At 39.9% G+C, this 27,845-nt stretch overlaps 4 protein-coding genes across 7 annotated transcripts; 2 read left to right on the plus strand and 2 right to left on the minus strand.

Moving 5' to 3' along the window:
- Positions 1 to 1,131: 1,131 nt before the first annotated feature.
- Positions 1,132 to 7,467, minus strand: traf3ip3 (TRAF3 interacting protein 3). 4 transcript variants are annotated; one of them, XM_023427436.2, is made up of 14 exons: positions 7,312 to 7,467; positions 6,133 to 6,564; positions 5,911 to 6,043; positions 5,692 to 5,809; positions 5,556 to 5,583; positions 5,407 to 5,436; positions 4,716 to 4,811; positions 3,978 to 4,049; positions 3,671 to 3,811; positions 3,360 to 3,497; positions 3,146 to 3,281; positions 2,817 to 2,965; positions 2,108 to 2,224; positions 1,132 to 1,853 (listed from the first exon to the last, which is right to left on the minus strand). In XM_023427436.2, the coding sequence occupies exons 2-14, from the start codon at positions 6,529 to 6,531 to the stop codon at positions 1,653 to 1,655; spliced, it is 1,758 nt and encodes a 585-aa protein (XP_023283204.1). In that variant the 5' UTR covers positions 6,532 to 6,564; positions 7,312 to 7,467; the 3' UTR covers positions 1,132 to 1,652. The 4 variants fall into 4 exon arrangements, with proteins under 4 accessions (XP_023283204.1, XP_023283202.1, XP_023283201.1 ...); XM_023427434.2 differs by having other exon boundaries at positions 5,920 to 6,043; positions 7,316 to 7,447; XM_023427433.2 differs by having other exon boundaries at positions 2,817 to 2,962; positions 7,316 to 7,446.
- Positions 7,468 to 8,337: 870 nt separating this feature from the next.
- Positions 8,338 to 13,217, plus strand: atp5pb (ATP synthase peripheral stalk-membrane subunit b). Its single transcript, XM_023427737.2, has 7 exons — positions 8,338 to 8,491; positions 9,284 to 9,320; positions 9,428 to 9,573; positions 10,135 to 10,298; positions 10,540 to 10,665; positions 11,338 to 11,517; positions 12,957 to 13,217. Exons 1-7 carry the CDS (start codon positions 8,464 to 8,466, stop codon positions 13,032 to 13,034), a joined length of 759 nt encoding a protein of 252 aa, XP_023283505.1. The 5' UTR covers positions 8,338 to 8,463; the 3' UTR covers positions 13,035 to 13,217.
- Positions 13,218 to 13,509: 292 nt separating this feature from the next.
- Positions 13,510 to 23,022, plus strand: eps8l3b (EPS8 signaling adaptor L3b). Its single transcript, XM_023427523.2, has 20 exons — positions 13,510 to 13,670; positions 14,466 to 14,572; positions 14,855 to 14,970; positions 15,083 to 15,147; positions 15,251 to 15,409; positions 16,499 to 16,648; positions 16,851 to 16,936; positions 17,059 to 17,192; positions 17,360 to 17,481; positions 17,597 to 17,732; positions 17,856 to 17,932; positions 18,100 to 18,174; positions 18,302 to 18,447; positions 19,661 to 19,877; positions 20,558 to 20,598; positions 20,729 to 20,822; positions 21,733 to 21,849; positions 21,930 to 22,018; positions 22,132 to 22,264; positions 22,354 to 23,022. The coding sequence occupies exons 2-20, from the start codon at positions 14,535 to 14,537 to the stop codon at positions 22,393 to 22,395; spliced, it is 2,037 nt and encodes a 678-aa protein (XP_023283291.1). The 5' UTR covers positions 13,510 to 13,670; positions 14,466 to 14,534; the 3' UTR covers positions 22,396 to 23,022.
- Positions 22,908 to 26,527, minus strand: LOC111670689 (glutathione S-transferase Mu 3-like). Its single transcript, XM_023427525.2, has 8 exons — positions 26,369 to 26,527; positions 24,813 to 24,888; positions 24,634 to 24,698; positions 24,426 to 24,507; positions 24,162 to 24,259; positions 23,970 to 24,065; positions 23,480 to 23,590; positions 22,908 to 23,277 (listed from the first exon to the last, which is right to left on the minus strand). The coding sequence occupies exons 1-8, from the start codon at positions 26,402 to 26,404 to the stop codon at positions 23,182 to 23,184; spliced, it is 660 nt and encodes a 219-aa protein (XP_023283293.1). The 5' UTR covers positions 26,405 to 26,527; the 3' UTR covers positions 22,908 to 23,181.
- Between the last annotated feature and the right edge of the window lie 1,318 nt (positions 26,528 to 27,845).

Genomic DNA, 27,845 nt, shown 5'->3' on the forward strand with positions numbered 1-27,845 from the left:
CTTAAGTAAATGATCCAAATGTTAATTATCGCTTTTTTGTTTATATAAAATAGCTGAAACTGAAGCAGTTATTTTGTCTCAAGCACATCTCATTCTTATAATTATTTGAGATATATTTATGTGGAAATGACACTATTTGGGGAGTTTTTAAGACAATGTGGTAGTCATAAGGATGTAAGAGATGACATGTATGGATGAATCCAGAGGTAAACAGCTATATTGTCGACTTCATTCCGAAGTAGAACTTAAAAAATACATGCATATGATACCGCATTCAAAACCCTACTTAAGTTAAACTACAGAAATACAGTATCATCAACACTAAAAGTACTAAAAGTAAAGTAGTAGTACTTGATCTGAGGAAAAATGGCACCTAAATAACTAGCATTTTAATGTTGTAGCTGATCGGGCTTAGCGAGTTTCATCCACTTTATATAAGTGGGTCACAAGAAAAATCTGAGGGGTCATTTGATGATGAATGGGGCATAAAAGAAGAAAAACAAATGTCATTTTCTCTAATATTTTTTTTACTTCTGATTTTCCCTCTTTTGCCTCCACTCAAACAGTTATCTCAAAGAACCCATCTGAGAAGTGAGAAGAGGAGAAGTCACTCTTTGGTGGAACTGCTCACAGACGCTGTTTATTGTGAGCGGTCACAAGGTCAGATACCACTGGTTTAGTTTTTAGTCTGCTGTAATTTATAAAAAAATATAATACGATTTTTATGTAAAATGAGAGGAAACCACTCACTGCAGTTGTCAAATAAATGTAGTGGAGTAGAATTATAAAGTAGCATAAAAGGGAAATACTCAGGTAAAGTATACTTTAGACCGCTGCTCAGCAGGATGAGATCTCACTCTGAAGATGCTTCTTCACTAATCAGTGACAGCAGTGTGAAGGTGAGGATGCAAATCATGTTTCCGGACTGTAACCAGCTACATCTATAAGAGACTGCCCATGTGGTCCTTCTTGACATTGTCTTCTCAGCCAAGGCCTCAGGAATCTTCCTCTAAACTTAACCCAGAGCACCATGAACTGTAGACTCCATCGGATGTGAACGGTATATTTTTTACTGTATTTTGTCTCACTAAGACTATAACTGTTTCAAGAAAAATGTGACAAACAGCAGCATTTGTAAAAGTATATTTTATTTCTTATAATATAAAACACTAAACAGCTCTTTTATTGTGCTCACTCTCTCTTTTTAAAGCAACAGTGAATCTACAACTCTCCAGTTCCCCAAAGTACTGATGTAATTCCTTCCCACAGGAGTTGAAAGGATTACTTGGATGTTAAATATATATATATATATATATATATATATATATATATATATATATATATATCTTTTAATATTCAAAGTGGTGTTGTTGACTAAACATGCTGTTTACAGTACAAAGGATATTTTTCTACTCCTAACTATTCTGTTGATATTATTGACTCACAGTTTCTTAAAAACACATTTTTCACACTGCATGTGTATTTGAACTTTGTGCACATGTGGAGCACATCCTCCACATGTCAACACATCCCACACACTTTATAAAATATGAAATGCAAACATATGCAGCCAATACAAGTCTTATTTTAAAACAACAGCGACAACAACAACAACTAAATAATTATAATTACATTCCCGAGCAATGACATTATCATATTGGTCTAAAACAGCCTGAGTGTTGAGGAGATGCCATTTCCAAGAGATAGTCTTCTATGCGTGTCTCTATGTCTGAGTAGAGGTCTTCAACTTGCTCCCTGAAAGGAGGATGCCACAGCCACAACATGGCAACCCCCGCCACAGCGAGGAGGAGAAGGAAGAACATAAACACCCTCCACCAGGAGCCAGATGGAGTCTAAAGAGGGAAGAGAGGGAAGAAAACCTCTAAGTTATATTTCATTTTGTTGTAGCTGCTCTGGTTTTCACTGCAGCAAAATAAAGTGTAAAAGAATCACTGGTGCAGGAAGTGTAAAATAATTCATATTTGTTGGCTGACAACCTGAGGGCAAATGAGAGCACTTGAGTATAGCAAGGACATTAAGTCTCAAATTCCCTTAAATGCGCAAACACACACACACACACACACACACACACACAAACACTGCTCACCGGTTTCCTGCGTCTGTGGCTGAGTTGCCGGAGTTCGTCCCTGCACTGCGACAGCCGGGCCTGGCTGGATTGACACTCCTGCTCCATCGCATGCAGCTCTGTCTGCAGCTCCTCACACTACACACACACACACACACACACACACACACACACACACACACACACACACACACACACACACACACCAAATGGAAGGGAATCATGTAAATTAAATTTCAAAATACATTTTTAGAGGTGGGCTTTTCAGAATGTATTTAAAACCGGACGTGCCGAATTTTACTTGTATCTCTGAACTTCTCTCAAATGAACCCTCAGAAAATATTTTTAAAATAGATTTGAAAAATCATTTGATCTACATTAGCGATGGATTTCAAAATAGCTCGTAAGTGCAAGTTGAGTTAATATTTAATATTATAAAATATTGACTGTTAGGCTTTTTTGTAATATGCCCAAAATATAAATAATGTACTAAAAATATAGTGAGTTTTTAAAAAATATTTTAAAAGCATCTTTAACATGTTTTGTAAATATAATTGGCCTTTCTTTATGCATCAGTCTCTACAGCAAATTGCATGGAGGGTTATATTCTTTTTGACTCATCCACTCTGGATTCATGAAACTGTGATTATCACCTGTGCGGCAGCGCTGAATCAAACAAAACATGGAGGTTGTGGATGTGCCGCAGTGAACTCTGATATCCCAACGTTACCTCTCTCTCCTTGAGCCGGAGTTTCTCCTCAGTGTAACGGAGCTGCTCCTCCGCCTGAGTGTCTCTCCTCGGCGTCAGCTGTGACTCTGCTTCCTCTGACGTCAGACAGTCCTGCATCATGAAGTCCTGGCTCTCATTGTCGCCATCTACTAGGAAACAGAAAGCAGTTTAAACAAGAAATCCATGTTGTCTGTTGCAGCATTGTAGATGCTACAAAGAGAAGTCAGTGCTTAGCCTGAGAATGACTCGCAGGTAAAGGCTGAGCATGGCTTTGCAGATTCAGGAGAAAAAAAAAGACGTACAGTGGTTCAAAGTTCTGAGTGTCTAACCTCTAAGCTGCTCGCTTTCCTCTCTTAAAACCTGGTTATCTTCTTCTAGCAGGCGAATGTTGTACTGTAGGTCCTTCTTCTCTTGTCGTAACAACCCCACTTCCTCCCTCAGCCCGGCCTCTCTGGCTCTGGATAGCTGCACGGGACACGCACATTTTTAACAACCACTGACACTCAAACCTCTGACTGTGCACACTGCCACAGGACACCGTACCTCCACTTGGCTGTGCAGCTGTTGCAGCTGCTCATTACTGAGGTGCTGGTTCTCCCTGAGTTGTCCAGAGCTCAGCTTCAGCTCTTCATACAGGCTCTGCCACCTCAGTGCCTCTGCCTTGGCTGTAATTAGCGATCCCTGTTGCCAAAAATACACAATGCGTTCAAGATTCAATCACACTTCTGATATGTGATCTGAACAGAATACACATATCACCATAAAACCAAAAGAAGTAAGCGACACTGATGTGTCTGTCTCCTCAGTCAAAGTGAAAGTGTGTGGTTTTTTTTTGTTTGCGTTAGGTGTTTGACCTGCAGTGTCTCGGCCTTGCTGACAGCTTCAGTTTTCTCCTGTGTGGCCTTCTGCAGGGCCACCAGGGCTTTCTCTTCATATATCAGCTTCTGCTTCTCCATCTGTACCACTAGTTTCTTCACTCCATCTTTTGGAAACTTCTGTAAGGACACGAGACTACTGGGTTAGACCAACACATGACAGAGTGACAGTGTAGAGCCAGGCTGGCTGTTTTACAAAGGACTAAATGTTTGGGTTGTTAGACCCATTGCATGATTTTAAAAAAACACAGTGGTTGCTTCTTCTACCACCAGCTGCTATTCTTACCTGAAGGCAGACTTGCAGCTGCGACTCTAGAACCTTGATCTTGTTTCTCAGCAGGTCTTCACTGCAGCGAGCCTGTGTGGGTTAGACAGGAAATGACTGAGTGTCACGCTGTAACCTGCAGATGGAAAATTAATATTCATGCAGCAAAATCTGTGATAGGATGTTCTTTCACAGTCTGTGCTCACTGGTGCCTTCATGCACCAGTGAGCACAGAATGTGCTGCAACACTACACTGTTACAACAGTGGAAACAATTTAATAATTCGCCTAATAATAACAAACCTGAATGAGAAACAATTTTACAGAAGACTAGATCCTCCAACACAAATTAAAAATTAACAAAGGGAAACACTAATATTTCCCTTTCATTCATTACAACCAGAGTAGATAAAAGAGAGCAGATGAGGATGGATGGCACCTATAACAGTTACAGACTGACACGCCCTTCCTGTACAAGAATGACAGCTTGCACTCCTCCTATGCAGTATAGACTAGAGCGGAAGCAGGAAGCTCCAAACCACAGGCTGCATAGGAACTTCCTGAGGCAAAAACAACCATACACAAATGACGTACACGCATGTACACCAAAGAAAAGTTCAGTGTAATATCAACCAGGGAGCCAAAGAATGAAGCAGCAACACTGTGGCCCTTTCAAATAAGAGTGATGTGTTTGGACTGTGACTGCGAAACACCAGGTGTGAAGTAAACGTCCTACGCACACGGACAGAGAGAGTCTTACCGTCCACACTATGTTTGAGGAGTTGAGAAGGTTTGACGTGCTCTCCTGGAGGGCCGCCAGCTTCTTCTTCATGGCCTCCTCTCGCCACAGAGCCTCCTGATAGAAAAGAGACAGCAGAAGACAGACAGTTACAACGACACGCACATACTGAATGTAGATAAAAGACAGTCAGCAGCTAAAGGTTTAACCTCATACTCAAAATCAATGATGCTTCATATAAATAAATAAATAAATTATATTTACACTAATGATGCTGAAATAAAACTGATATTCTACTACATTAAAAGCCAGGCAACTGACCACACACAGCATGATGCTTACAGTAGCTTCAGAAAACTATATCAGTTTGCTGAATAAACAGCCACCGTGGCAACAAGTGAGAATGACGTGATAACAGTACATGGAGAGATGTAGTTTGACATTGGCACAAGTACAGAAGAGTCACAAGCTTACTTCGGTTGTAGTCAGTTATACAGCAACATCTAGCTAAGGTTTGCTAACATTAGCTAACATAAGCCACCATAGGCTAGCATGTAAAACCCCTGAGTGTGTTTTGGACATAGAGAGGATATTTTATTGCGTGTGAATTCAACTTTTTATTTATTAGAGGAGGAGTTTGTCTCAATGTCTGCCTTTAAGAGTGAACTTAACGCAGATCAGGATGGACTTGGAAAAGATTTGGTTGGTTTACCTGCAGGTAGTCAGCTAACCGCTTGACATCCTATTATTTTGAGAGATGAGAGACAAGAATAACAGTTGAATGTGTTAATCATTATTATCATTTTAATCTGCAGTTTACACACACAACTCCAGCGTATAAAGCGGCGGTGTGAAACTCACTGATTCTTTGACGGTGACGAGGCCAGACCTGTGGGGAAGAAAATATCATGTTACAGACACATAAAAAATATGGATCACAGCTGTTTTTGATATATGAAATGAGGCTTCAGGGAGATATACATTAAGTCACACTCACTCTGTCTGGACACCGGCCTCCCGAAGTGTCTTTTTTTGGAGAATATTTTCAGTTTGGTGGGAGGATTTCTGCTGAATATTTTCTGTTCGGATCAATGTTTTGATGTTTGTCTTTTGAGCTGTGAGAAAGGATGAAGAAAACCAGCTTTATTAGTATGAAAGATCAAAGATAACATGAGACTCACTGGTCAAAATGTTATGTAATTGGCAAGAGTTTCACCATTAATACTTTTCTCTCTATTCGTCCTGTGTTGCTTTGACTCCATTGTCACTGTTGTGGAGGTAGACGCTTGCTTCCTTGAATGGCCTTTCTCTTGCCTCATCAGTGTCACCTGCTCTGGCCATAATGAAGCCTGAGGAAAGGAGAGGAGAGGGAGGAAGTGTCAGGTATTATAACATGGATGTGGTGATTTAAAACTCCAAATAATGATCTTTTATTTACCCATGTGCTGCTGCTGGGACCATCCATTTCACCGCTGTCTGGTGTTAAAATCATCTTTGGATGTCCATTAGCGGTGGGAGTAGTTTGGATATTTGAATGAAATGTCTGTAACTTGCTGCTTGAACTGTGACGTGTCACTGAGAATGTCCTCGGTGAAGGTTTTATCCTTGAAGACGGACCACACAGCTCTGGGCTCACTGATCTCCTCCTCAGAAATTCCAGCTGCCTCTTTTTTTTCAGTTCATTTTTGATCAGTCTTGTGTCTAACTCTCTCGTAGGGCTGCGACATGAAGTCGCGTTGTTACGTCCTCGCAGGTGTTCGCGTTTCTCTGCTCTGACCTCCACTTTTCGGTCAAAGTCTTTCACTGGGGCGAGCTCTATTCCAGCCAGGATGTCCATGGCAGCTCCTCTGGCTGTTACAGTGCTTTGATCCTTCAATCACAATATATCAGTAAAATGATTATCAATCTTTGTAATGATTAAATATACAGTATATAAACAATTTGGTTGAAAGCATACCATTTACTGAAGTATATATGTTGTTACAGGGAGATTAAAAAAAAGTGTTGCAGGTGCAGGATGATGGCTCAGATGTTACATCTGAAGAAACTATTTAAGAGTTGTGAACTACCAGTTTGTCCAGCTGTTGAATTGACTGATTCAAGTTCATAGAAAACACTGCAAGAGTTTGAAATACGCCCTCATACTTGGACGGTATGAATTAGTTTACCTCAAACAAGCTGACATTTTTATCTCAAGAGTCTTTTACCTGCTTCACCAAAAGAAAAGAAAATCAGTGATCTGTAGCACCAGACTGTGCTCCGTATATATGTGAGATGTGCATAAAATAAAGGATAAAGTAAAGGATACTTTGTTTTAGCTCAGCAATTCTCTGTGACCCATCCAAGTCTGTTGTAGAAGAAGCAGCTGAAATAGCAGCTATAGAAATACGAGCATAGTCGTACTAGTACCCGTAGTAATAGTATAGGTCATGGCAGATGTTGCAGCGGTTGCATTGCTGGTGTATTTTTTTTAGAAAGCTCCTTTAATTATCAGAGTAACATATCAAAGACAGACTAGGCCCTGGCAAATGTTGTTTGAAGTTGTGGAGGGAAAATGCACAAGACAATGCAAAAACAAAAAAGTGCTAAATAAGCAGAAATATATCATAAAGCTTACCTACTACGCCATCTCTTTCAGCTGGGGAAAACTCTTCATGAGCTGGCTGAGAAGTCATCCATTTTCTCACTCTAGTGAAATAATGTCCGGGAGCTTTGTCTGTATTTCACATGTAGCTGTTTCTGTTGAGCATAATTTAACAGGAAGTGAAGAGAACCACAGCGTCATATGTTCCTCTATCTCACCAGCCACTCGCACCAAACTGATGCCATGCACGGGTGCGCCTCAAGATTACAGACAGGCACAGTCAATTCCCCCTGCACGCAGTCTGGGACGAAATGCACCACTTGGGAGACAGTTGTGTGTGGTGTGTGTGGTTGCCTCTTGGATGGTTTAATTTTTTTATTTTTTAACAGTCTCATTTCTCATTGGAGTGGGTTAATGACTTAGATGTAATGAAGGTGTAGATGACTCTAGTGTGGTACATAGGCAGAAAACTGTAACTGGAAAAACAGTGCAGTTTAGAAGTTTGAAGGCTCTTTGCCACCAAACTCTGTAGTAGTTATATATGAAGTAAAACCTTAAATTTATGTTTTTTTATGCAGATTATTATTAACTGTCACAGACCTGACACAAAATCTAAAGAAACATTTAGATAAATTGCAGTCTATGGAATATCTAAAAGGTGAAGGAAAACACATCATCTACAATTAACAGTTTAACCCTAACACTAACCATTATCCTAACCCTAGTTATCTTTTAGCTAATCTGGCTGTTAATTCTATTGTTATCCCCAGTCTGTAGTAACCTGACAATTTACTTCAATTTTCCTTTATATGAGTATATTTATATATTACCCCCCCAACACACACACACACACACACACACACACACACACACACACACAAACAAACACACAAGTCTTAAACGTGCATTCTCAAGATTACTTAACCCAAAACAGCATAGTATCATATATAATCTCAATTTCTCCCCATTAAGGCCCTAATGATCCCACCTCCATTTATCCAAATTTACCGTTGCGGGCACCCTCTTCTGGCCTCCTTTAAAACTGGAACTCTTCGCTACTCTCGCGATGTTTCAGGGGGATTTCGCGTGTGTCCGCCATCCCTACGGTTCTTTGCAGAAGGGCACAGAGAGGCCGAAACAAGGCTGCCCGGTGGAGCATCAACTCGGCACTTTCAACCTTCAAACATGCTGTCCAGGCTCGTTTTTGTTTCAGGTATGTTCTAATCTAGCTTTTTAGATGTTAATAAAGACTCACTCAGCTCTGCCATAACGAAACAGTCAAGCAGGAGAACTTAAAGTTTAAAGTGAATGTGAAGGGTAAGTGAAGGCCGCACATTGAATGAGATACATGCTAATGCTAGCTGTAGGGAACAACTGAAGTGTCTGCTCTGAAACTCTTGTTAGTCTGAATGTAGAAAAGACGGCAACCTTTTTCTGTATTTCTAGCAGACATCACGACCAGTTTGTCAAAGCTTTAGGTTAAAGCTCATTTAGATGGCGGCAGCTAACGGTAGTAAATAGAAGCTACATTCGCTAGCGTAAGCTCTGCACGCCTGCAAATGTCACCTTATTGACAGCTAGCCTTGCTCGGTTTTGAGCTCCTTATGTCTTTAGTGAAGAGAAACAACAATGACTTAAAGTAAGTCCAACAAAGGTGTGTTTTCACAAATTTTAGTTTGAAGTCTGACTTTTAGTGGGTATTATGCTGTCGGTATTGAAATAGCCTCATCCTGTAACTGGGTTTTTGTTGACTATTATCAGCATTGAAGTTAAATACAGCCAGTGGCCAGTGTATTAGGTACACTTAGCTAAACGTATGCAGTTTAATACAACGGCTGTGCAATTAGTCCTACCTTCATGAAGGTTATAATGTTGAGCTTTGGTTGAAACTGTTTTAAAGACACGTTTATTAATCAGGAAAATAATCAACACATTAAACATTAATGAAAACATGCAGTGTTTGCAAGTATTTGCCTTATGTCGTTGTTTATTCTATCTTTTGCAGCCAGTTCCCTGAAAGGCAGTGGCCCCCTTGGAGCTGGGTATGTGTCTTTTAGAAATTGTTTTATTTACTGTATCTATCACTGATGTGATGATAAATTTGATTAACAATAAAAGTATTGAAAGCTAACAGTGTTTTCCACCACAGCCTGGTCCAGGCATCTCGCTCCCTGCAGACATCATCCCAGAGTCTGGCCCCAGTGCCCCCTCTTCCAGAGAAAGGAGGAAAAGTCCGTCATGGCATCATCCCAGAGGAGCTCTTCCAGCTCCTGTACCCCAAAACTGGAGTCACAGGTCTGTAGTCTTTAGCCCAGGGCTGGATGTTGAGATGATCTCAGTAAGTCAGTTATAAATGGTTTCGTAAGGCAAGTTTATTTGTTAAGCACCTTTTTAACAACAAGGCAATCCAAAGTGCTTTCCATAAAACAGAAAGAGGATTAAGACAAAATTTACAGAATAAAATAAACAGATTAACATTAAGCTTAAATAGAATAAGACTGATCTGACAGGAGACCAAAAAGTATAGTGCAGTGACACTGCAGTGCAACATAGGAATACAGTCCCAAATTTAACTGAAAAAAAAAAGTGCAAATAGAAAAGATTTTAGCTTTTATTTAAAAGAGTTGACCTAAAATTTTCTGGGACTTTGTTCCAGATATATGAAAAGCCAAGCAGTGCATCTGGCAGGAACACACTGCACTCTTACAAACATTACCATTAAAAGCTCAGAGAGAGAGAGCTGTGTGTGGTTATTGCTGATTGGTTTACATACCTTCATACTTTGGATCTCACTGTTGCACTAACATCATTTTACTGACTAAGGAAAAAATTCTCCATTTTTCTTTTTGTCACCAGGACCTTACATGCTGGGCACTGGCCTCCTCCTCTACATGCTTTCCAAGGAAATCTACGTCGTGAACCATGAGACATTCGCTGCCGCCTCCATAGGCGCCGTCATCATCTATGGTATCAAGAAATTTGGTCCCAGCGTTGCAGCTTTTGCTGACAAACTGAATGAGGTAGGCTGTCAACCATGTAGATCTGTGTTTTTAACTTTCCTTTTTCTCTGGCTAATAGTGTGGTGTATAGTGTAGTATGTGTGGAAACTTATCCCCAGCGTCTTTAAAATGCGTGAGAGATTACTGTTGGACAGATGTTATTTTAATCAAGCTACAGACTTTCAGCCAAAAACCATTGGTCTTCTCTTTTGTGCCAACCTTTGCAAACACCTCTGTAAACCTGCTCTGTGTGTGTTTTCAGGACAAAGTGGCCAAGGCTCAGGAGGTGAAGGACCTCGCCATGTCCAGCCTGGCTCAAGCCATCGAGGATGAGAAGAAGGAACAGTGGAGAACAGATGGAAGATCAATGCTCTTTGATGCAAAGAGGGTGAGCAGCCTTGATGTTTGCCTTTTTATTTTCCATTATCTTATTTACCCAAGACTTATTGACAGTTGTAAGGCATTTGCCCTGTTCCCCTCTGCTTTGAGCTGTAGGACTTGAAGGGCATCATTATGTAGTCTTTGACATTTAGCGACCTCTGCTGGCAACAAGTTGAAATTGCAACACCACCACCGAGTGACCCTGCTCAGGCTGCTATAGAACGTGGGGAGCTAGAACAAAATAATGTCTGGAGAAAAACAAGAGGCCATAAATAAATAAATACTACTTATTCAAATTTTGCCATGATTGAAGTTGCCTTGCTGAATTTACTTCTCTTTTTATCAACTTGGTAGTCTGTTGAAAAATCACTGCCTGAATTCTGGCTGCATATGAGCATATGGCATATTTAGTCATATTCTTAATATTATTATGTTTCTTTTACAAAGGCCAGACAGTTAAAAAACCATGAACAAAACTTTTAAAATTTTTTAAAGAATTCTGGTTTAATTTGTGGTGCTGTCACTGAAATCAGATTTCAAACTGCACCACAATGGTAAGAGCTTGTAAAGATGGAATTTAACCTGCTTAAAATGAATATTCATACGACCCAAGGTTAGACTAGAGATTTTTCTGTAGTGTGGTGACAAAGACTGCATGTAGTTCTCTTTCCTTTCTCAGAACAATGTGGCCATGCTGTTGGAGACCAACTACAGAGAGAGGCTACACATGGTGACCAATGAGGTGAAGAGGCGCTTAGATTACCAGATCGGCCTGCAGAACCTCCACCGCCAGATGGAGCAGGAGCACATGGTCAACTGGGTTGAGAAGAGCGTTGTGGGCAGCATCACTCCCCAGCAGGTCAGTCTTTTTAGTCAGACTGTCAGAAGCCTCCAGCTCAGTGATGTTTCTCAGTGTGGATATTATGTGAAAATAGTGTTTCAGTCTTGCATTTGTGTCTTTGGCAAATTGTTAAGTTGGGTGACAGTTTGTGAGTACAGGTGACAACTTAAAGGAAAAACCAACTAAGTTTCTTAAGTAAGGTGTTGAGCCACCATGTGCTGCCAGAACGGCTTCAGTGCTCCCTGACGTTGATTCTACGAGTCTCTGAACTCTACTGGAGGGATGAACACCATACTTTCAAAATATATTTCAGGTTTTTCCTTTTTAATTTGTCCGTATGTCTGCAGCTCAGAGTAACAAAAACGGAAGGTTGGCATTGAATATCTGGTCTGATTTATGTTGTCTATTTACCAGAATATAAAATGACCCTGATTATTAGATGAAACCCTGTTTTTCCTTTGAAGATACAGCACTTTCTAAGTGATCTAATAGGCAGAGATTTGCTGAGATGCTGTTTATCAAAGGAGAAGAGTGTCCTCATTCTTTTAGACTTTTTTGTCATAAAAGTGAAATGTGAAAAAAATACATTTTTTTTTAAGCAGAATATAAAATTTTGTTACCTTTTCCCCAGGCTCTGTCAGCCTCTTGGAAGTGGTCAAATTAATTTCTCTGGCAACACTTTTCATTTTCTCTTTTATCTTTTTGAGCTCCTCATCATCTGTGACTCATCCCATTGACAGATTATTCAGGCCACCGTCTGTTTGTGTTTCAGTAAAGGAAGTCACTTTGGATTCGTTTTCACTCCTCATTAATTTATTTCCTCTGTGGCAGCAGAATACATTACTCGAGCCATTAGAAGCTGTTAAAATGGGCTAACAAAATACTATTAGGGTTGCATAACTCTAAAACACAGATAGCATAGCAACATTAAGACTACATACAACCCATAATGCAGTATCTGACATTGTAAATATGAATATTAGACATGTTTTCAAACATCATTTCCATTAAAAAAAAAAATATATATATATATATATATATATATAAAACAACTACTAAGGCCAAAATGGTATTCTTTGCTAAATCTTAATTTTAGTCAATTTTATACTTTTTTTTTTTTTTAGGAAAAGTTCTTTTAACATTCAAAAACTTTTTTCCTAATAAGTAAAAGTTATGTCTCAAAAGAAATGATTGTTAACAATGTCATAAATGTCAAAACTAGTTCAGAAAACTTACAGCCCTATTCATTGCTTCATTATTGATTTATTTTCAACAGGAGAACCAGCTCTTTAAAAATCAATGAATAGTTGTTTTTTTTTTTTTTTGCTTTTCTGACTAAATGGAAAGATTCACAATAAAGTGGTTGTCGTTGTGAAAAGCATAAACGGCTTTTCTAACTGACCTGTAAGCCCTCGTTATTCTCCAAGCTTCACATCTGTCTTTGTGTTGTTTTTCAGGAGAAGGAGAGCATCGCCAAGTGCATCACAGACCTGAAGGCTCTGGCCAAGACCACTCAGGCCAAGGCTACAGCCTAAACTGTCAAGTCTTCAGAGAAGGCCGCTCTAACCCCTACTCAATGTCCTAAGACGAGACGTTCACTTTTCTTTACAGAATAAACTATTCCCTCTTTAAAGATTGTCTCTGTCAATATTATGGGTGTGTACAGTATTTACACGTCAGTTGATGGTAAAATAAATGGTTCTCTTATTCAACTTCAACTGGCCGTTTGTATTTTTATACTTCAAACAGTAACTTTTTATACACTTAAACTAACCTTTGCTCACACACTTTTTCGGTGACGTTAGGTGTGTGGAACATACTTGACGTCAACACTTTATAATCACGATAGATTGCACTTAGATTTCTGGAGCTCTTAAGACCTTTGATCACTCTAAAGGTGTTGTTGTAAAGCATTTATAAACCTTTGGACTCATAATGAGCCACCTTACCATCATACCTCAAATACTTTACCTTCAAATGACAAGTCAAGCCAACACTCCTGATCCGTCACATCATTGCACTTTGAACCTGGTGCTTTCGAGCAGGAAGTCAAGGAAGTTTCTGTCAGCAGGATGTGTGAAGAACAAATGCGTTCTGCAGTGAGAGGTGTCGGTAGAAACTCTGTTTGAAAGAAAGGAACGATGACACCGGAGCAGAGCTGACGTTCACAGGTAACAACGGGATTAAGACGTTCTGAAAAGGTGACGTGATTAGAGGGTAGAATTAAAAAGCTTAGATTAACCTCGACAGTTGGTGGCATTACGTCTTGTTTAGAAAAGGGAAATGTGTTTGCTCTGGCATGAAGTGGGTGGTTGTTGACAGGGAAGCACTTCTCAAATCCTACATTCAATTTATGAAGTATGTGGCAGTTTTGAAGTATCACACTGAACATTTAAGATTTGTTTCTTAAACTCTTGATACATGAAGGATCAGCTAATTAGTAAAAAAAAAAATAGTCATACCGATCTACTGTTTATGCTGATCTAAGTCCAGTCAGGTGGTAAAGTCATCGAGACAGTTTAATTATTAGTGAAAGTTTTGGTTAATTTAAACCTTGATTTTGTCATTTGTAATTGATTAATTGGGCTTTTCAATGTAAGTGGTTTATTGTTGATTCTGATTTTAAAATTTTAAACTTAGTTTCAAAGCAAAACAGTACATGTAGTTTAACGGTGGCTCAAGAAGGAAACTGACCTCAGTCATGTCAAACTATAGCAGTAAAATGCCTGAGTTTGTTACAGAAAGGCTGAATTTTATTGCTTATAAATTAAAGTTTTCATTTGTAACAGGAAGAACGTGTTATTTCATCTCCCAAAAGAGACACGGTCTTGCTTCTATGTGAGAAGCTGTAAATCTCCAAACTGGGTGGATAAATACTTACGATATGTGAACAGTGCATCCACACAACCGTTTGTCCCGGTTTAATTTTGCCACATTGTCAGTTTGAGAAACATCTTTTCTTCCAGGCTGGAGAGATTCTGAACAATCTGAAGGTTTAACTCTTCCAAAAACAAGACAAACGCTGCTGTTTGAAAATGTATGGAAACACTGGGCCATTCTCCTATTCCCCAAGGTCAGTAACACTTCATTTTCACTTTCAGCTGCACAGTTACTTGGTTAATAACATCACTGTTATTAATTTATTTGAGCCATTTGAGCACAAAATCTTTACAGCACTCTAAACATCCGTTCACACCCTTTCATGATTAAACACTGTTGTGTTGTGGTTTATCTTCAGATCGCTCTGCTGGTGACAGTGATGGTTTTATTGCCATGTGAGGAGGTCAGGCTGGCAGCAGCCCATGAATGTGCCCCACGTCTCCTGTTTGATAAGTTACCTTTTATTGTCCTTCAGGGGTTTCTCACCGGAGGACCTCCCTCAACAGAGGCGGGCTTTCCAACAGGATGATGTCAAGGGTTCTCCACTGCAGAGAAACGGCATATCCAGACCCAGTGGAAGACACATATACAGTATGTTAAGACATAAAAAAGTGACACCACCTATTCATCAGTGTAATATTTTACTTTTTATGAGAAAAAAATTGCATTTGACATTTTCAAATCAAAATTTTCTTTGCATCAGTGCAGAGAAAAGAGTACTCTGAGTCGCTGAACAGACAACCCGACAACTTTCACGTCAGAGTGGAGGTAAATGAGAAATCGGCACCAGCATGGAAACAAACATACAAATGCCTACGCAATACAACCTTTTGCTCTCCCCCTATTCATGACCTCAACACTGACTCCACAGCATCTGTTCACCTGTGAGCTGGACGGCCAGGAGGTGAAGACAGTGGACAACTGTGTGTCCAAGCTCAAGAGGCTGGATGCCAAAGGTCGCCTGTGGCCACAGGAGATGATCATGGAGGTTCAGGGAGGATATCTGATGCTCAGCGACATTGAGACCAAGGTTGGTGGTAATTCCTAGAAGACTGGTTCCCAACCTTTTCCACCTCACGGCCCACTAGAAAATCCCAAAAATTTTGGTTTTCTTTTGTGTTTGACAGAAAAGAGATCACGTGTCGATTCACCATCTGTCTCTCGACTCTTTCCCTTTAACTTCCTGTTGCTAAACAACTATCCATTTTGAATTTCCAGTTTTTGCTACAAATATAATCTATCAATCAGACTGAGGTAGTAAACGAGTACACGATGTGGTCCGGCCGGCGACAACATTAGTTCCTGTCATTGGCTTATCACAGTGACAGGCCTTAACACAAAAAAAAAGGATCATTTTTAAAGATCATCTTTTCACCGAAGCTGTTCGGTTTTGCATATGATTCGGCCCACTTGCAATACCGTTGTGGACCACCAGTGGGCCCCGGCCCACAGGTTGGGAACCATTGTCCTAGAAGAATGGTTAAGGACGTCTTGTACGATTTGATCTCAGAAATCACACATCACAGGCTAGACACGTATGTGGACACCTTAGCAGTTGGCCCCAAATTGTGTAGTCGTTACAACTAAACTACTAAACTACGAAGCATTAACATGCAGCTATAACAACCTCCACTCTTCTGTGAAGGCTTTCTGCATGATTTTGGGAGCCTGGCTGCAGGGATTTGTTCCCATCCAGCCACAAAAGCATTAGTTGTGGCAAGTCAGCCATGCTTGTTCCAGTTTATCCCAAAGGTATTTGAGGGGTTGAGGTCAGGTCTCTGTCAAGTTCTTCCACATCAAACTGAGAAAACTATTTATTCAAGGACCTTGCTTGAGGGAGGGTGGGGGGGTATGTGTGCTTGTCTTGTTGAAACTGGAAACTGTTTCAGCCTCAAAGCTCGAAGCACACCAGTGTCAAAATATTATTTTATTGAATTAAGAATGAAGAAAAATAGCCTCAGACCAAAGATAGAGAGAGGGTGAGCTGTGAGTGAAGGATTAAGCATAATTACACAGGCAGAGCTGTTTTAACTAGGATCTAAATGACTGTACACCTTAAAACCTGTGCTGGTGTGTTGACTTTTTTTTCTGCATGTCGATTTTCAATCTGATTTTAAAGACAGAGCTGGAGTCTGTGCCTTTGAGTAGCATCACGCAAACCAAAGCTGTATTGGACAGCTGCGCCTACAACTCTGTGCTGGCGATAACTGTGCAGGAACGCAGCAAACGCATCCCTCAGGTCTTCATGTTCCAGTGTGAGGAGACCGGGGTGAGTGGCATTTCGTCATAACCGTCAGTGAACTCAGCTTTGACCTTCTGACAGCCTCCAGAGAAGGGAGGAGGTGTTAGCCATGCTGATGACTGGGATCTCTGAAATCGTTTCCAGTATTTCGTAACAGCACGGATGCAGCTGTTTTTTTTTTTGTTGGTGTCATGTAGGAGTTTGATTGAAGTCGGGTGTGTTTCACCAGGCGCCGTTCATCAAGGGCGATCTGGATAAAGCAATCCGGAAAGGAGGAGCTGATGCGCAGCCACGCAAAGACAAATTTGACATAAGGTACAGTGTGACATCACAAGTCTAAACAAAGATAAAACCACAGTTATGAGAAAGCAGAAGAAATACACATTTAGAAATCAAACAGCTGAATCCATGAACTGCTGCCCGTTGATTTTTTTCAGGAGTGATCTTGAAAACATCATCGGGCAACACGCTCCGGGAAGTTTCCGGCAGGCTGGGCCTCGACTTGTGCAGCAAGAGATGACCCCGCCACCACCGGACCACCCGCCCCCACAGTGGGGCAGCAGAGAACCAGGTGCATTGAAAGCATATTGACAATATCTTTAATCATAGAAGAGAAACCCCTTTCAATCCTGAACAGCTGACATTTTTAATTCCATCAAAAATCTCAGCAGTTTATGGACGTGTTCTGTGCAAATAAGCTCAATATTTGTAATAACTTTTTTCTTTATGTCAAATCAGAGAGTTTCCCTCCCCTGCGGGTCGACACCCCACAAGAGGAAATACTGCACCATCCGGATCTTCATGACTTAGGGAGCGGCCCAGAGGTGGCCCGTGAGCAAACAGACACAGACAGGAACACGGTCAGTGCTGCCGGGACTGTTTACACAATGAACATGCTCGTATGTGCTAGTTTTTTAACAAGGTCCTGCATGCTCCTGAATGTGTTTTATATCTTGCTTTTATACCTTTCCACAGGACATATTAAACCATGTTCTAAGTGATTTGGAGATCTTCCTGGCCAAAGTGTCTGAGACAGCAAATGCACCATCACTGCAAAGTGAGAAGAACAAGAAGAAAAACTTGTTTAAGAAGAAAAAATCAAAGAAAAATGGTAATATATCCAGTTCATGTCTCCACTCGCACATGTAATGAGTGGAGCTTAACCTCCTGCAGGTCCAGAACATTACATAAACAGCAGTGTGCTGTATTTATCATGACTGTATCTCTCCTGCAGCACCAGCTTCCAGTCTGCCGTCGTGGGAGGAATATATCGCCTGTCTTCAGAAAATCAAATATGGATTTAATCTGCTGGTAAACTCCTTTTCAAACCTTTAACTCTCTCCGCAGATGACGTGTTGTCCGTAGCGGTTTTGGAAAGACTTTGAGTGGTGATGTGCTGACATCACGTTGACTGGGAGGTGTGATTGCAGAACAAAGCAGTGAAGTGTGACAATGAAACGCTCTTTCTTATATTCCAGGGCCAGCTGGAAAGCACACTGACCAGCCCCAGTGCTCCTGACTTTGTCCACATCCTCTTCACTAGTCTAGGCATGGTGAGCTCCTTCAACCTGGTTCATTTTGCACTGGCTCAGTTCAAGGCCACTGTTATTTCTGTTTTCTTCACAATGACGTGGCACTCTCTTAGCTGTCACAGTAAATACTTTCCCCATTTTTCTACAGGTAGTGCCTCAGTATCCTGCAGACCTGCCCCCTACTGTGCTCTCTCCCCTGCTGACAGAGTCGGCCATGCGGCTGCTCAGTCGGGTCGTCAGCCCGGAGGAAGACCAGCTGTGGAGGTCTCTGGGAGACCCCTGGAACATCCCCAGGTACGGCGACCTTTACAATCCTCACGCAACTTGCGCAACTTCCCACATTCAGCCCTCTGATGTTCGTGCACCTCTACCTGCCCGACACACCCTAACCTAGTGAGGCTGTTTTCCCATATGTAAATATGGGTCAGAGGTAATGCTGCATTCATGGTCTATGGAAAAATGGTAAATATGAGTGTTTAATTTAAAACTATAGTTAATTTCAGTTTTAGTGTCGAGTTCTACATGAGAACTCAAAATCTGGCAACAATTTGATGTATTGATTGACTAATAGTTTAATGATATAAACCATTAGAAGAACAACTTTAAGGTTGGCAGGTTGTGAATAATCCCTTTGGCTGGTGTTCATCCATCTCCAGCTGTGTCTTTTTATATCTATAGTTCTTCAGGGAGATCACTCCAAGGGAACGTTTACCATCCAAAATCCATATATTAACATCTTATTGATATTTCTAACTGCAGACTTAATGACATATCAAAAAGTGGGAAATTCATGCGTTAATGTTCTACAAACATTTATAGCTGCATTACAGAAAGGAGAACCATTAGCTGTGGCAACCCAAAAGTTTTTATTAAGTTATTAAGGGAACATTGTGGCATTTTGGGAGAAACACTTATTCACTGAGAAAGATGAGAAGATTAATATCACTTAAATGCATGTCTGTTTAATATGAAACCACTCGCTTGCCTCAGTCCAAAGGTTAAAAAAAAGAAAATGCACCTGCTAGGCAACCAGCTGAGACTCCAGGAGGGGACTTTGGACATACGGCACATATTCCCATTTTTACACTCAGTTTTTTAAACAAATGTGATACAACATGTTAATTAGTGAGCTTCATTTTGAACCTTTGGACACAGCCAGGCTAGCTGGGCCCTCTCTGTTTCCTGTCTTTATGCTAAGCTAAGTATGTACCATACTGACATGAGTGGATTTTTTAAAATGTAATTCTTGGCAAGATTCTTGCAACAAATAAGCATATTTCCCAAAATGTCTAACTACACATTCATAAAACTGCATGTCAGCACCCAACTTTACATTTGCCGTCTTTTTAGCCCAAACGTGTCATTAACAGATCAAGAGATACTGGATTGATACAGAAAATGCATCATGAAGTCAATTTATTGTAATTATTCCTACATAAGGTCAGCACTGCATTAGACAGTTCCATTTTGTTTCAGCTGACAGTTTCCTGCCCCTGTCACCTCACAGGTCTAGATGGCCGGATGCTGATATCTTACCTTACATCCCTGACTTCTACGACGGCTGGCAGCCGCCTGCCCCCTCACGCATGCCCTCCCCACACCCTCAGAACAATGATCCACTGAGCAGGAGCAACAGCCAGCGCTTCCCACCCGGCCGACCCAATGGACAAATAAATGAGAGCCGGAGCTACTCACCCAGAGCAATGCAGATGCAGCCTGAAGAGGTAGAACCGCTCTCATGCAATCACTCACCTTTCAGCAGAGATCACTGAGTTAAAGTTAAGACTAAGAAGACCCGTTTAATATCACATAGAATGCAATTTAATGCCTGTTTCACAATCATACAGTCGAAAGTATGACAGTGTGGTGGAAACCAGAAGGGATGATATGGCCTAGAACTGACACTTGCAACCAGTTTTACTATTTATGTTTCAAAAATATATATTTTAGTGCCTTTTTTAAGGAAATCAATTTCATTGCTTGTTATGCAGATAACCTGACTTGAACTCTGGTTTTGTTTCCAGTTTATATTTGGTATTTGTACTTGTGGTGCTCTAGCAGGGATTGTATTCTGTCATAACTACACATGCAGCTGTTGCTGAATTACTTTCCCATATGATAGATTACAGTGCTGGTGATTAACCCTTTCAGCTCCTCAGTAGTTGTTATCCAGCGGGTGAGCACTTGATGAAGTACACTGTCACCCTGCTTGAGAAGCTGGGAGTAGCTGAAATGATATAATCACCATCATTGAAAAGGATTGGCAGGTGGCTATCATAACTATAATCACTGCTACCATCTGGCACCTGAACCTTTAATATGCAAGTCTTCAAAGCAACATGAAATGACTAACATCTCCAGTGAAGCCATTATCACCACTGTATGTATTTTTTGCCTTTTACAGCCTGTCACCAACAGTCCGTGGGGTCCACCACCACCACCACAGTAAGTATTATTACACTGCAGTAAATATGGCTTCATGATTACATTTGTAGCAAACATTTCTTCTCTGTGGGCTTTTTTTATTTGGTCCTATGCACCGCTGTTACAAAGTGTGTGTCTGCTGCTGTTTCAGGTTCAGCGAGCCTCCCCTGTACATGCGGGTCATTTACGACTTCATGGCCAGAAACAACCAAGAGCTGAGTATTATGAAGGGTGACGTTGTCCAGGTGAGATGTTGTACAATAACCCTGTTGCTCAGAAATACAAGTATTATTCTTTATTGTCAAATAGAGTGCAAACATTGCTTGTTATAAAAAAGTCATAGTAATATCCTAGTGAACATTGGAGTTGGATTTTGCTTTTGAGCCTCATCTCCACTGAAGACATCTGTCATAGGATGGATAAAAAAAAAACTTGACTTTTGCTTTTTGCTGGTGCAGTGAAATTTTATCACAAAAATCCAAGAGAGGCTTTTTCACTTAAGAAGAAAGAAAGATAGACTACAGATGTACTCACACTCACCGCAAGCAGGTGCAGATCTTTCCAGCCTTTCTATGTTGTATGATAAAGGCCAAAGACACTGAACATTAATAATGGTGCTTCCTGCTATGGGACCAGTTTGTTTTTGCCTTTGATGTACATTTCAGTCTGGTAAGAGAGATTTTCACAGAGAGACATGCTAGTCCAATCAGCTGTTGTATCAACGGAGTATTGATTCCCACTACGTTACGGCCCAGTAAACATATATACATATAGTGAGGAAACCCAACCGCAATAAAAACTGAAATGATATGGATTTTTGTTTTTACAGATGTCTGACAGTTGCTAATGAGCTCTGAACACTCTGCCCCCCCCCCCAACTATCTCTATATGCTTTTATCATTTTTTTTCTTTGTTTTTGTTCTGTACATTTAGATTTTAAAAAAAGCTTGTAGGAGAGCTGCAGTTCAGTCACAGGCAGGAAAATTAAAAAGAACAAAAATCTTGCAGTTGAAAAGAGCCTTGATTCTATTCAAATTTTGACTCATCTGTTCATATATTTACCACAGTCACAATTATAGCTGCTGTTACTGTCTTCATCATCATTCTGCTACTTCCGATGTTCACAGACTGTTTCTTTTTTTTTTTTTTTAACAGGTGATTCAGAAATCCAAGCAATGGTGGCTTGTTCGTAACGGCCGCGATGAGGAAGGAAACGTTCCTCAGAATGTTTTGGAGCCGATGAAGAACGCTGGGCACACAGAAGATCTACCGGTGAGCCGAGTGACGAGTAAGTCTGCTGAGTAACCTAGTTAACAGATTCACAAATGACATTTTACTCCCTTCACACGCAGTGGGAGACACGCGGCCCAGTGACTCTCGACATGTCCTCCTCATCTGCTGAGGTGAAAGCCTGGCTGCAGTACAAAGGTTTCTCCAAAATGTGAGTGACACGATCCAGAGGCACTGGGAATTTTAAGATGTCTGTACTGTAAATAAGGCTCGTATTTCATGATGAAGTGTGATATTCTATGTTTTATGCCTTTACATGAACAGCACTGTGACCAGCCTCGGGGTGCTGACCGGGAAACTGCTCCTGGGGATGAGCAAGGATGAGATAAGGACTGTGTGTCCGGAGGAAGGAGGCAAGGTCTTCTTCCAGCTTCAGGCCGTTAAGTCAGCCATTGCAGTAAGTAACATGTCACATATTAACACACACACACACACACACACATCCAACTGCAACACATCAGTGATGTTTTGTCCTGTTACCTACAGCTCGCCAGTGAACCATCAGGCCTGTACAACAGCCGCTACTAACGACCTACTTCACTGCACCTTCAGTTTCTCTTCTCGTCAATTTTCACCCGCGATCAACATCTGGAATTATTGGGATCGAATTTTGTCCTTTTGTGTCATAAATCATCTTGTGTGGATGGCTACTTCCAGCATGAATGCAACTGCATCAAATACTGATTTGTCATTCAAGTCAAAGTACTTTTAGTGAATGAAACTTGTATGACCAGAAATAATTAATAATTAACTGTAATTTATTTTACTTACTAGAAATTAGAAGAATTACTTTGTAAGTTCTGTATAGTTTCCCCAATGATAAAATAAAATGTATGTTGACATTTAAGTTCCATCTAACATCTCTCCTCTTGATAACTATTAACTGCGTTGTGTTTTTAATATATATATCCACATTCTATCCATATCTTACATTGCCCTGAGCTGCATTAACTTATATTGTATTTTCTTTTAATGAATGTTTCTTAAGATGTAGTTTAATGTACAGGAAAAGATGTTTAAAATTCAAACTGAAACAAACAGTCAATACAAGATTTACTTTAATCTGTGAAAAAAAAAATCAATTTCAAATGTAACAGAAATTAAATGCTTGAAGGCAAATTAAAGTTTCTACTTGTCTCATTATCAGTACAAAAACTCTGATGCATGTAAATATCTGGGATTATAGGTCATGATACATCCGAATAGCTAACAGCTTATAAAAAGACAAATAGTACAGACTTAATTTTTCTCTAGGCCTGAATTTATGGTTGTTGAGTCAGTTGCACATTGTTATTTTCATTAATGGTGTGTTCTTTACTCTTTCTTGTTTCCCCATTTGGCCATCTTGTTGTTGACAGGAGTCTTCATGAATTTGGCTGACTTCATGTATGCAGCGATCTTCTCCAGAGCCTATGATGACATGATATTATGATAAGTCATTTAAAAAAAACAGTTTGAGGCATTTCACTACGAACACGGCAAGGTTAGCACTGAAGCCATTCCACACATACAGTTTACCAACACACATGCTGAGACTGTCACGACAACACAGAGGAAGAAAAACTTCGGCAGGACGTGCTGTTTGTATCTGACAAACAGTTGATGTTCTCACCTCAAAACGGTCTAAAAGATCTTTGAGGTTCTTGAAGTCATCCAGGCATGTAGGATGAAACATCCTGTGTTGATCCAACAGCTCGTACATAAGGAAGTCCACAAAAGCGATCTGTTGTAAAAAAAAAAAAAAAAAAAAAAAAAATTAGTTATATAAGTTATATAATCTTAACATGTTGAAAGCAAGATAAAGGCTTAAACTAAACTTTGCACTGCACTAATTGGCAGTTTTATATGAATGGTCAAATGGTAACATGCTAATAGTAAAAAACCCACTGAGAATTATCTAGTGAACATAGTGGGGCATCTTGAAGCTAATAACACAGTTACATTTATCAAAAGATTAATGCTAAGATTTCTGCTGGATGTGTAAGTAGGCTATTGTCTGCTAACAAGTTCACACAAAAGACCTTAGATTATGTCAAACTAAGGAGCCCAAAATGTGTATTTCTGCAGCTTTGAAAATTTGAGTTTTGAGACAGGTGAAATACCTTGTCACCAGCAAACCACTTCCTGTCTCCCAAGAAAACAGAGAACTGCTTCAGGATGCCTGGCAGCTTCTCAAGGTACCCAGGCTTCATCTTGTCCTGATGTCAAAGAGGTGGCATAAGCATTAGTGGAGATTTAAAGACGTAAAATGAATTATTCAGTGTCATTTAACTTTTAATATAGATAGTACTTACAAAGTCAGTGTAGCACAGTATCACAAAGCCGTTTCTGAAGTCCATTGCCTGGTTCTCCAAGATGTCCACACGGACCTTCTCATCGTCGCTCTCTCCGCCTGTTATCAGGTCAGATTTTAGGGAGACACTCAGGGAATGAAGGCAGAGATGACAGTCAAAAATAGCCATTTGGAAAAAAACCGTGGCTATCTTAGTTTAAAATGTTGACAGTGAATCAATGAAAAATTGTGTTGAACAAAATATTCATATACAAACAATACTTACACATGTTGTGCTTACGAGCAATGTATCTCATTATAGCATTGCTCTGCACTATCTTCCTGTCTCCATCCTCCAGGTAGGGCAGCTATAGTGAAAAAGTTAATCACAATACCATGATTAATTGGTGTTTAAACCTGCCTGCTTTGCAAATAAATCAATATTCACGTTAGTTAAAGTTAAAACGCTTAGTCAAAGGTTAAAACTCACTCACATTGGGAAAGTCCATCCCCAGTTTTTGCTTTTCATCGAACCAGCAGCTCTTGTCATAGTTTGGAGCTGTGTGAGAGAACATGTTACACGAATGAGAGGGTATGTTGTATAGACACTTGCACCACTTGTTTGATTATAATTACAACAGCTGATTATCTGTTAGTTGAACAGGTAAGTTACCTTCACCACAGACATAAAACTTGTCCTCGTACTTGGTGCCAGTGTACTCCAGCAGCAGGCGGATAGGCTGGGCAAGCTGCGTAAATGTCCACAAATCAGATGAAAGAGAGGTTGGTGGCTTTTAAGCTTTTACATCAATGTATCTATTACACATGGGTAAAGGCAGATGACATGTATAGACTCTTTTCTCCCACTTATATATTTCCACATGAAAAAATTGTCATTACAACTTAAGAGTAATTTTAACAATTAGGGATTTATGTCTTGACAAAGTACCTTCACACTGCTATCTCTAACTGCATGGACAGGACAACTACAAGGTATATGGTCGAAAAGTTGTCAAGTCCATGCAGAGCTGAAAAACTAGGAACAAGACAGCAGTGTGCAGGTTCTTTTGTCACTTTGTTTGTGTTTCTTACTGTTACCCTGCACCTGAAAAAGTGTATGGATGTGTTTTTTTTTTTTTTTAACAAATGTAAGCCTGTTAAACCTGTTTCACGATCATATCTTCCAAAAAAAGTATGAAAGCTATCAGTGAAAACTAGTAGGGATGATATGGCATATAATTATTTACCAAGTGCACTAATTTATTGACATTTATATTACATTTTTGACACTCATTGCCAGCTGTATAGAACAATAGTCCCTAATAATTTTACTTATTTATCATTAAACATGACCTAAACACCATCTACTGATGGATGGATTGATTTATGTAAAATTATGTAAAAAAATATTTCAGACAGTTTTTATTAAAATCATATATATATATATATATATATATACATATACACACACACACACACACACAAAAGTAACATTACTACTTACAGCAGGCTAGGAAAACATTGAAGACCATTGCAAATGACATTCAAGACCTCTAAGGGCCTTTCTTTTTGGTAATTGAAATCAATGCTTTTTAAGTCACTGCCTGGTCACATAAAATAGCTTGTAGCTTGTAGTTAACTACTAACAACTTGACCTTTCACCGCTTAAACGACAACTGAATAGGGCGTGTTTGCACAGTGAGGGCCTCCGACAATTTTAGCAGCTCTTGAGCACCGGTTTCATTCACCGGTGTCATTTGGTACAGTTGACTACTTGATTTATCAGCATTATTTCAACTCAGTTTAATACAATAGTCCGTGTGGCACCAAACTTAATTTAACAGCACTGTGATTCTGTGTGTGACACTGAAATACCCGATATTGTTGAGTCAAAATCAGCCATGTTAGCTAACATCTTCGCTAACGAATAGCATGTTTGATTCTAACGTTCGCTTTGATTCTGTTTCTACAGCAACATAACGTCTGGAGCACGTGCACGTTATGTTGACGTTACATAACGTTTTGCCGAGCGACGCTCGGGCAGTACTTATTATATACTTATAAAAACACAAATATTATGAAGCAAAATTTGAGGTAGAGCAGTGTGAAAAAACAGTTTGAAAGTCCGTGAGATGGTCGGTTATACCGGGGTCCGGTGGCCGTTCAGACACAACGTTGCTAACAACAGGAGCGACTTAGTTCATTAACAATGACGACGGCGGAACTTACCCCGCGGATATCCCAATAAACCAGTTTCATTGTCATTTTGAATCAGTTTCGGAAACCGAATGAGGCTGACTGCTACTTCACCAGCTGCTGAACACAGACAGAGAGAAAGCAAGAGTGAAGTGGGTTGGTTTCTCTCTGCAGCCTGTGAGAATACGGTGGGCGGGGTGAGTCGACTCGAACCGGGCGGTCACAGTTATTTGGTTTTTAAACAATAAAACATTTACATGCCGGATACTGTGAGTGCAGTTTTGATAGGCAATCATGCTTTCATTATCCACCTGACAAAAGAAATGTAGTATCGTATATGGAAACAGATGTAAAGCCATGATGAGGTTGCAAGCCTAGACTTTTCCATGACACAGAGAAAGCTCAATGAAAGTGACCTACTGTAGTAATTACTGCAAGAATTTATTACTGTATAAACCTTTTACATAAGGCTATTGCATAACCTGCATACGTAAAAGTGGGTGGCTGTTGTGTCCTTACTTGTTACACTAATAACGATAAAAATTAAACTTCATTTTGACATTAGGAAACGGTAAAACAATACCAACTCAGGGTACACGTACTAGCTTTTTCTGGAGCTTTCAGCCATATCCAATGATCTTCATTAGCAGATAGTGTCTGCTAAGCGGTCTGTTCACATGCAAGCTCAGCAGTGTTATATATTTTCATCATTCATAATTTAACAAGTGTGTGCACAGTTGAAAGCTCTGGAAAGAGCTGGTAATTGGACCTTGAGTTAGTATTGTCTTGTTAAAGTACCAGTACAGTATTGAGTAAAGCAAACATGAACTATTTTTGTTTTGTTTTATCATTTCTGATCGTGTAGCGAGTAACATGCAAAAATAATGACAGTTGAGCCTAAAATAATGTAAATGTGCATACCGAGTCTTGCTAATAAAGAAAAAGGAACAAAGAAAATATATGTGTATGTCATCCATTACCTTTAAATCAACTAATCAACTTGTCTTACATTGTCTTACAACTGCCAGACACACTAAGTCGCATACACACATATAAAGTCATATTATAAGGTTAACAAAACAGTGTTTGTGTGAGAATGTGTGTGAATTTTCTTTGCAGCCAGACCTCAATTCATTAATTTTGAAAAAAAAGATTGGTCTGAGTTTCGTGTTGAACTTCCTGCTCACTTTGACTGACCCACATTAGAGAATAATGAGCTGAATATGGACACACCACACAATGCATTCGTTGTCTCACTTCTCATAATCACTCTCACTCACACATATTTCTACAGAACAGCTACTAATGATAGACTGCTGAACCTCATTCAAACTGACCTTTTGTAACCGACAGTTTTCAGTTTCAGATGACATTTATTTAATTTCTGAATAATGCAAACTGAAGGGAGGCAAGCACTTCAACGTGAACAACATTTATTCTTCATAGACACACATGTTATTAAATAATATTTCACAAACATCACATATAATTCTCGGGGGGGGGGGGGGGG

Source organism: Seriola lalandi, unplaced genomic scaffold (assembly GCF_002814215.2).
Source record: "Seriola lalandi dorsalis isolate HSWRI2012SDOR001 ecotype SW California unplaced genomic scaffold, Sedor1 jcf7180002054861, whole genome shotgun sequence".
NCBI lineage: Eukaryota > Metazoa > Chordata > Actinopteri > Carangiformes > Carangidae > Seriola > Seriola lalandi.

Excerpts from the sequence above, each read along its gene's own strand:
- traf3ip3 (XM_023427432.2), bottom strand. The coding sequence starts at position 7,369 with ATGACTTCTCAGCCAGCTCATGAAGAGTTTTCCCCAGCTGAAAGAGAT. Across the intron at positions 5,810-5,910 it reads TAGAGAGAAAAGTATTAATG|CTCAAAAGACAAACATCAAA; the intron begins GTGAAACTCTTG and ends CCTTTCTCACAG. Across the intron at positions 2,225-2,816 it reads TCCGGCTCAAGGAGAGAGAG|TGTGAGGAGCTGCAGACAGA; the intron begins GTAACGTTGGGA and ends GTGTGTGTGTAG.
- atp5pb (XM_023427737.2), top strand. The coding sequence starts at position 8,464 with ATGCTGTCCAGGCTCGTTTTTGTTTCAG. Across the intron at positions 9,321-9,427 it reads AGTGGCCCCCTTGGAGCTGG|CCTGGTCCAGGCATCTCGCT; the intron begins GTATGTGTCTTT and ends TTTCCACCACAG. Across the intron at positions 9,574-10,134 it reads CCCCAAAACTGGAGTCACAG|GACCTTACATGCTGGGCACT; the intron begins GTCTGTAGTCTT and ends TTTTGTCACCAG.
- eps8l3b (XM_023427523.2), top strand. The coding sequence starts at position 14,535 with ATGTATGGAAACACTGGGCCATTCTCCTATTCCCCAAG. Across the intron at positions 17,193-17,359 it reads GTGGGGCAGCAGAGAACCAG|AGAGTTTCCCTCCCCTGCGG; the intron begins GTGCATTGAAAG and ends ATGTCAAATCAG. Across the intron at positions 18,448-19,660 it reads GACCCCTGGAACATCCCCAG|GTCTAGATGGCCGGATGCTG; the intron begins GTACGGCGACCT and ends GTCACCTCACAG.
- LOC111670689 (XM_023427525.2), bottom strand. The coding sequence starts at position 26,404 with ATGACAATGAAACTGGTTTATTGGGATATCCGCGGG. Across the intron at positions 24,889-26,368 it reads TTTATTGGGATATCCGCGGG|CTTGCCCAGCCTATCCGCCT; the intron begins GTAAGTTCCGCC and ends ACATTTACGCAG. Across the intron at positions 24,066-24,161 it reads TACTGTGCTACACTGACTTT|GACAAGATGAAGCCTGGGTA; the intron begins GTAAGTACTATC and ends CTTTGACATCAG.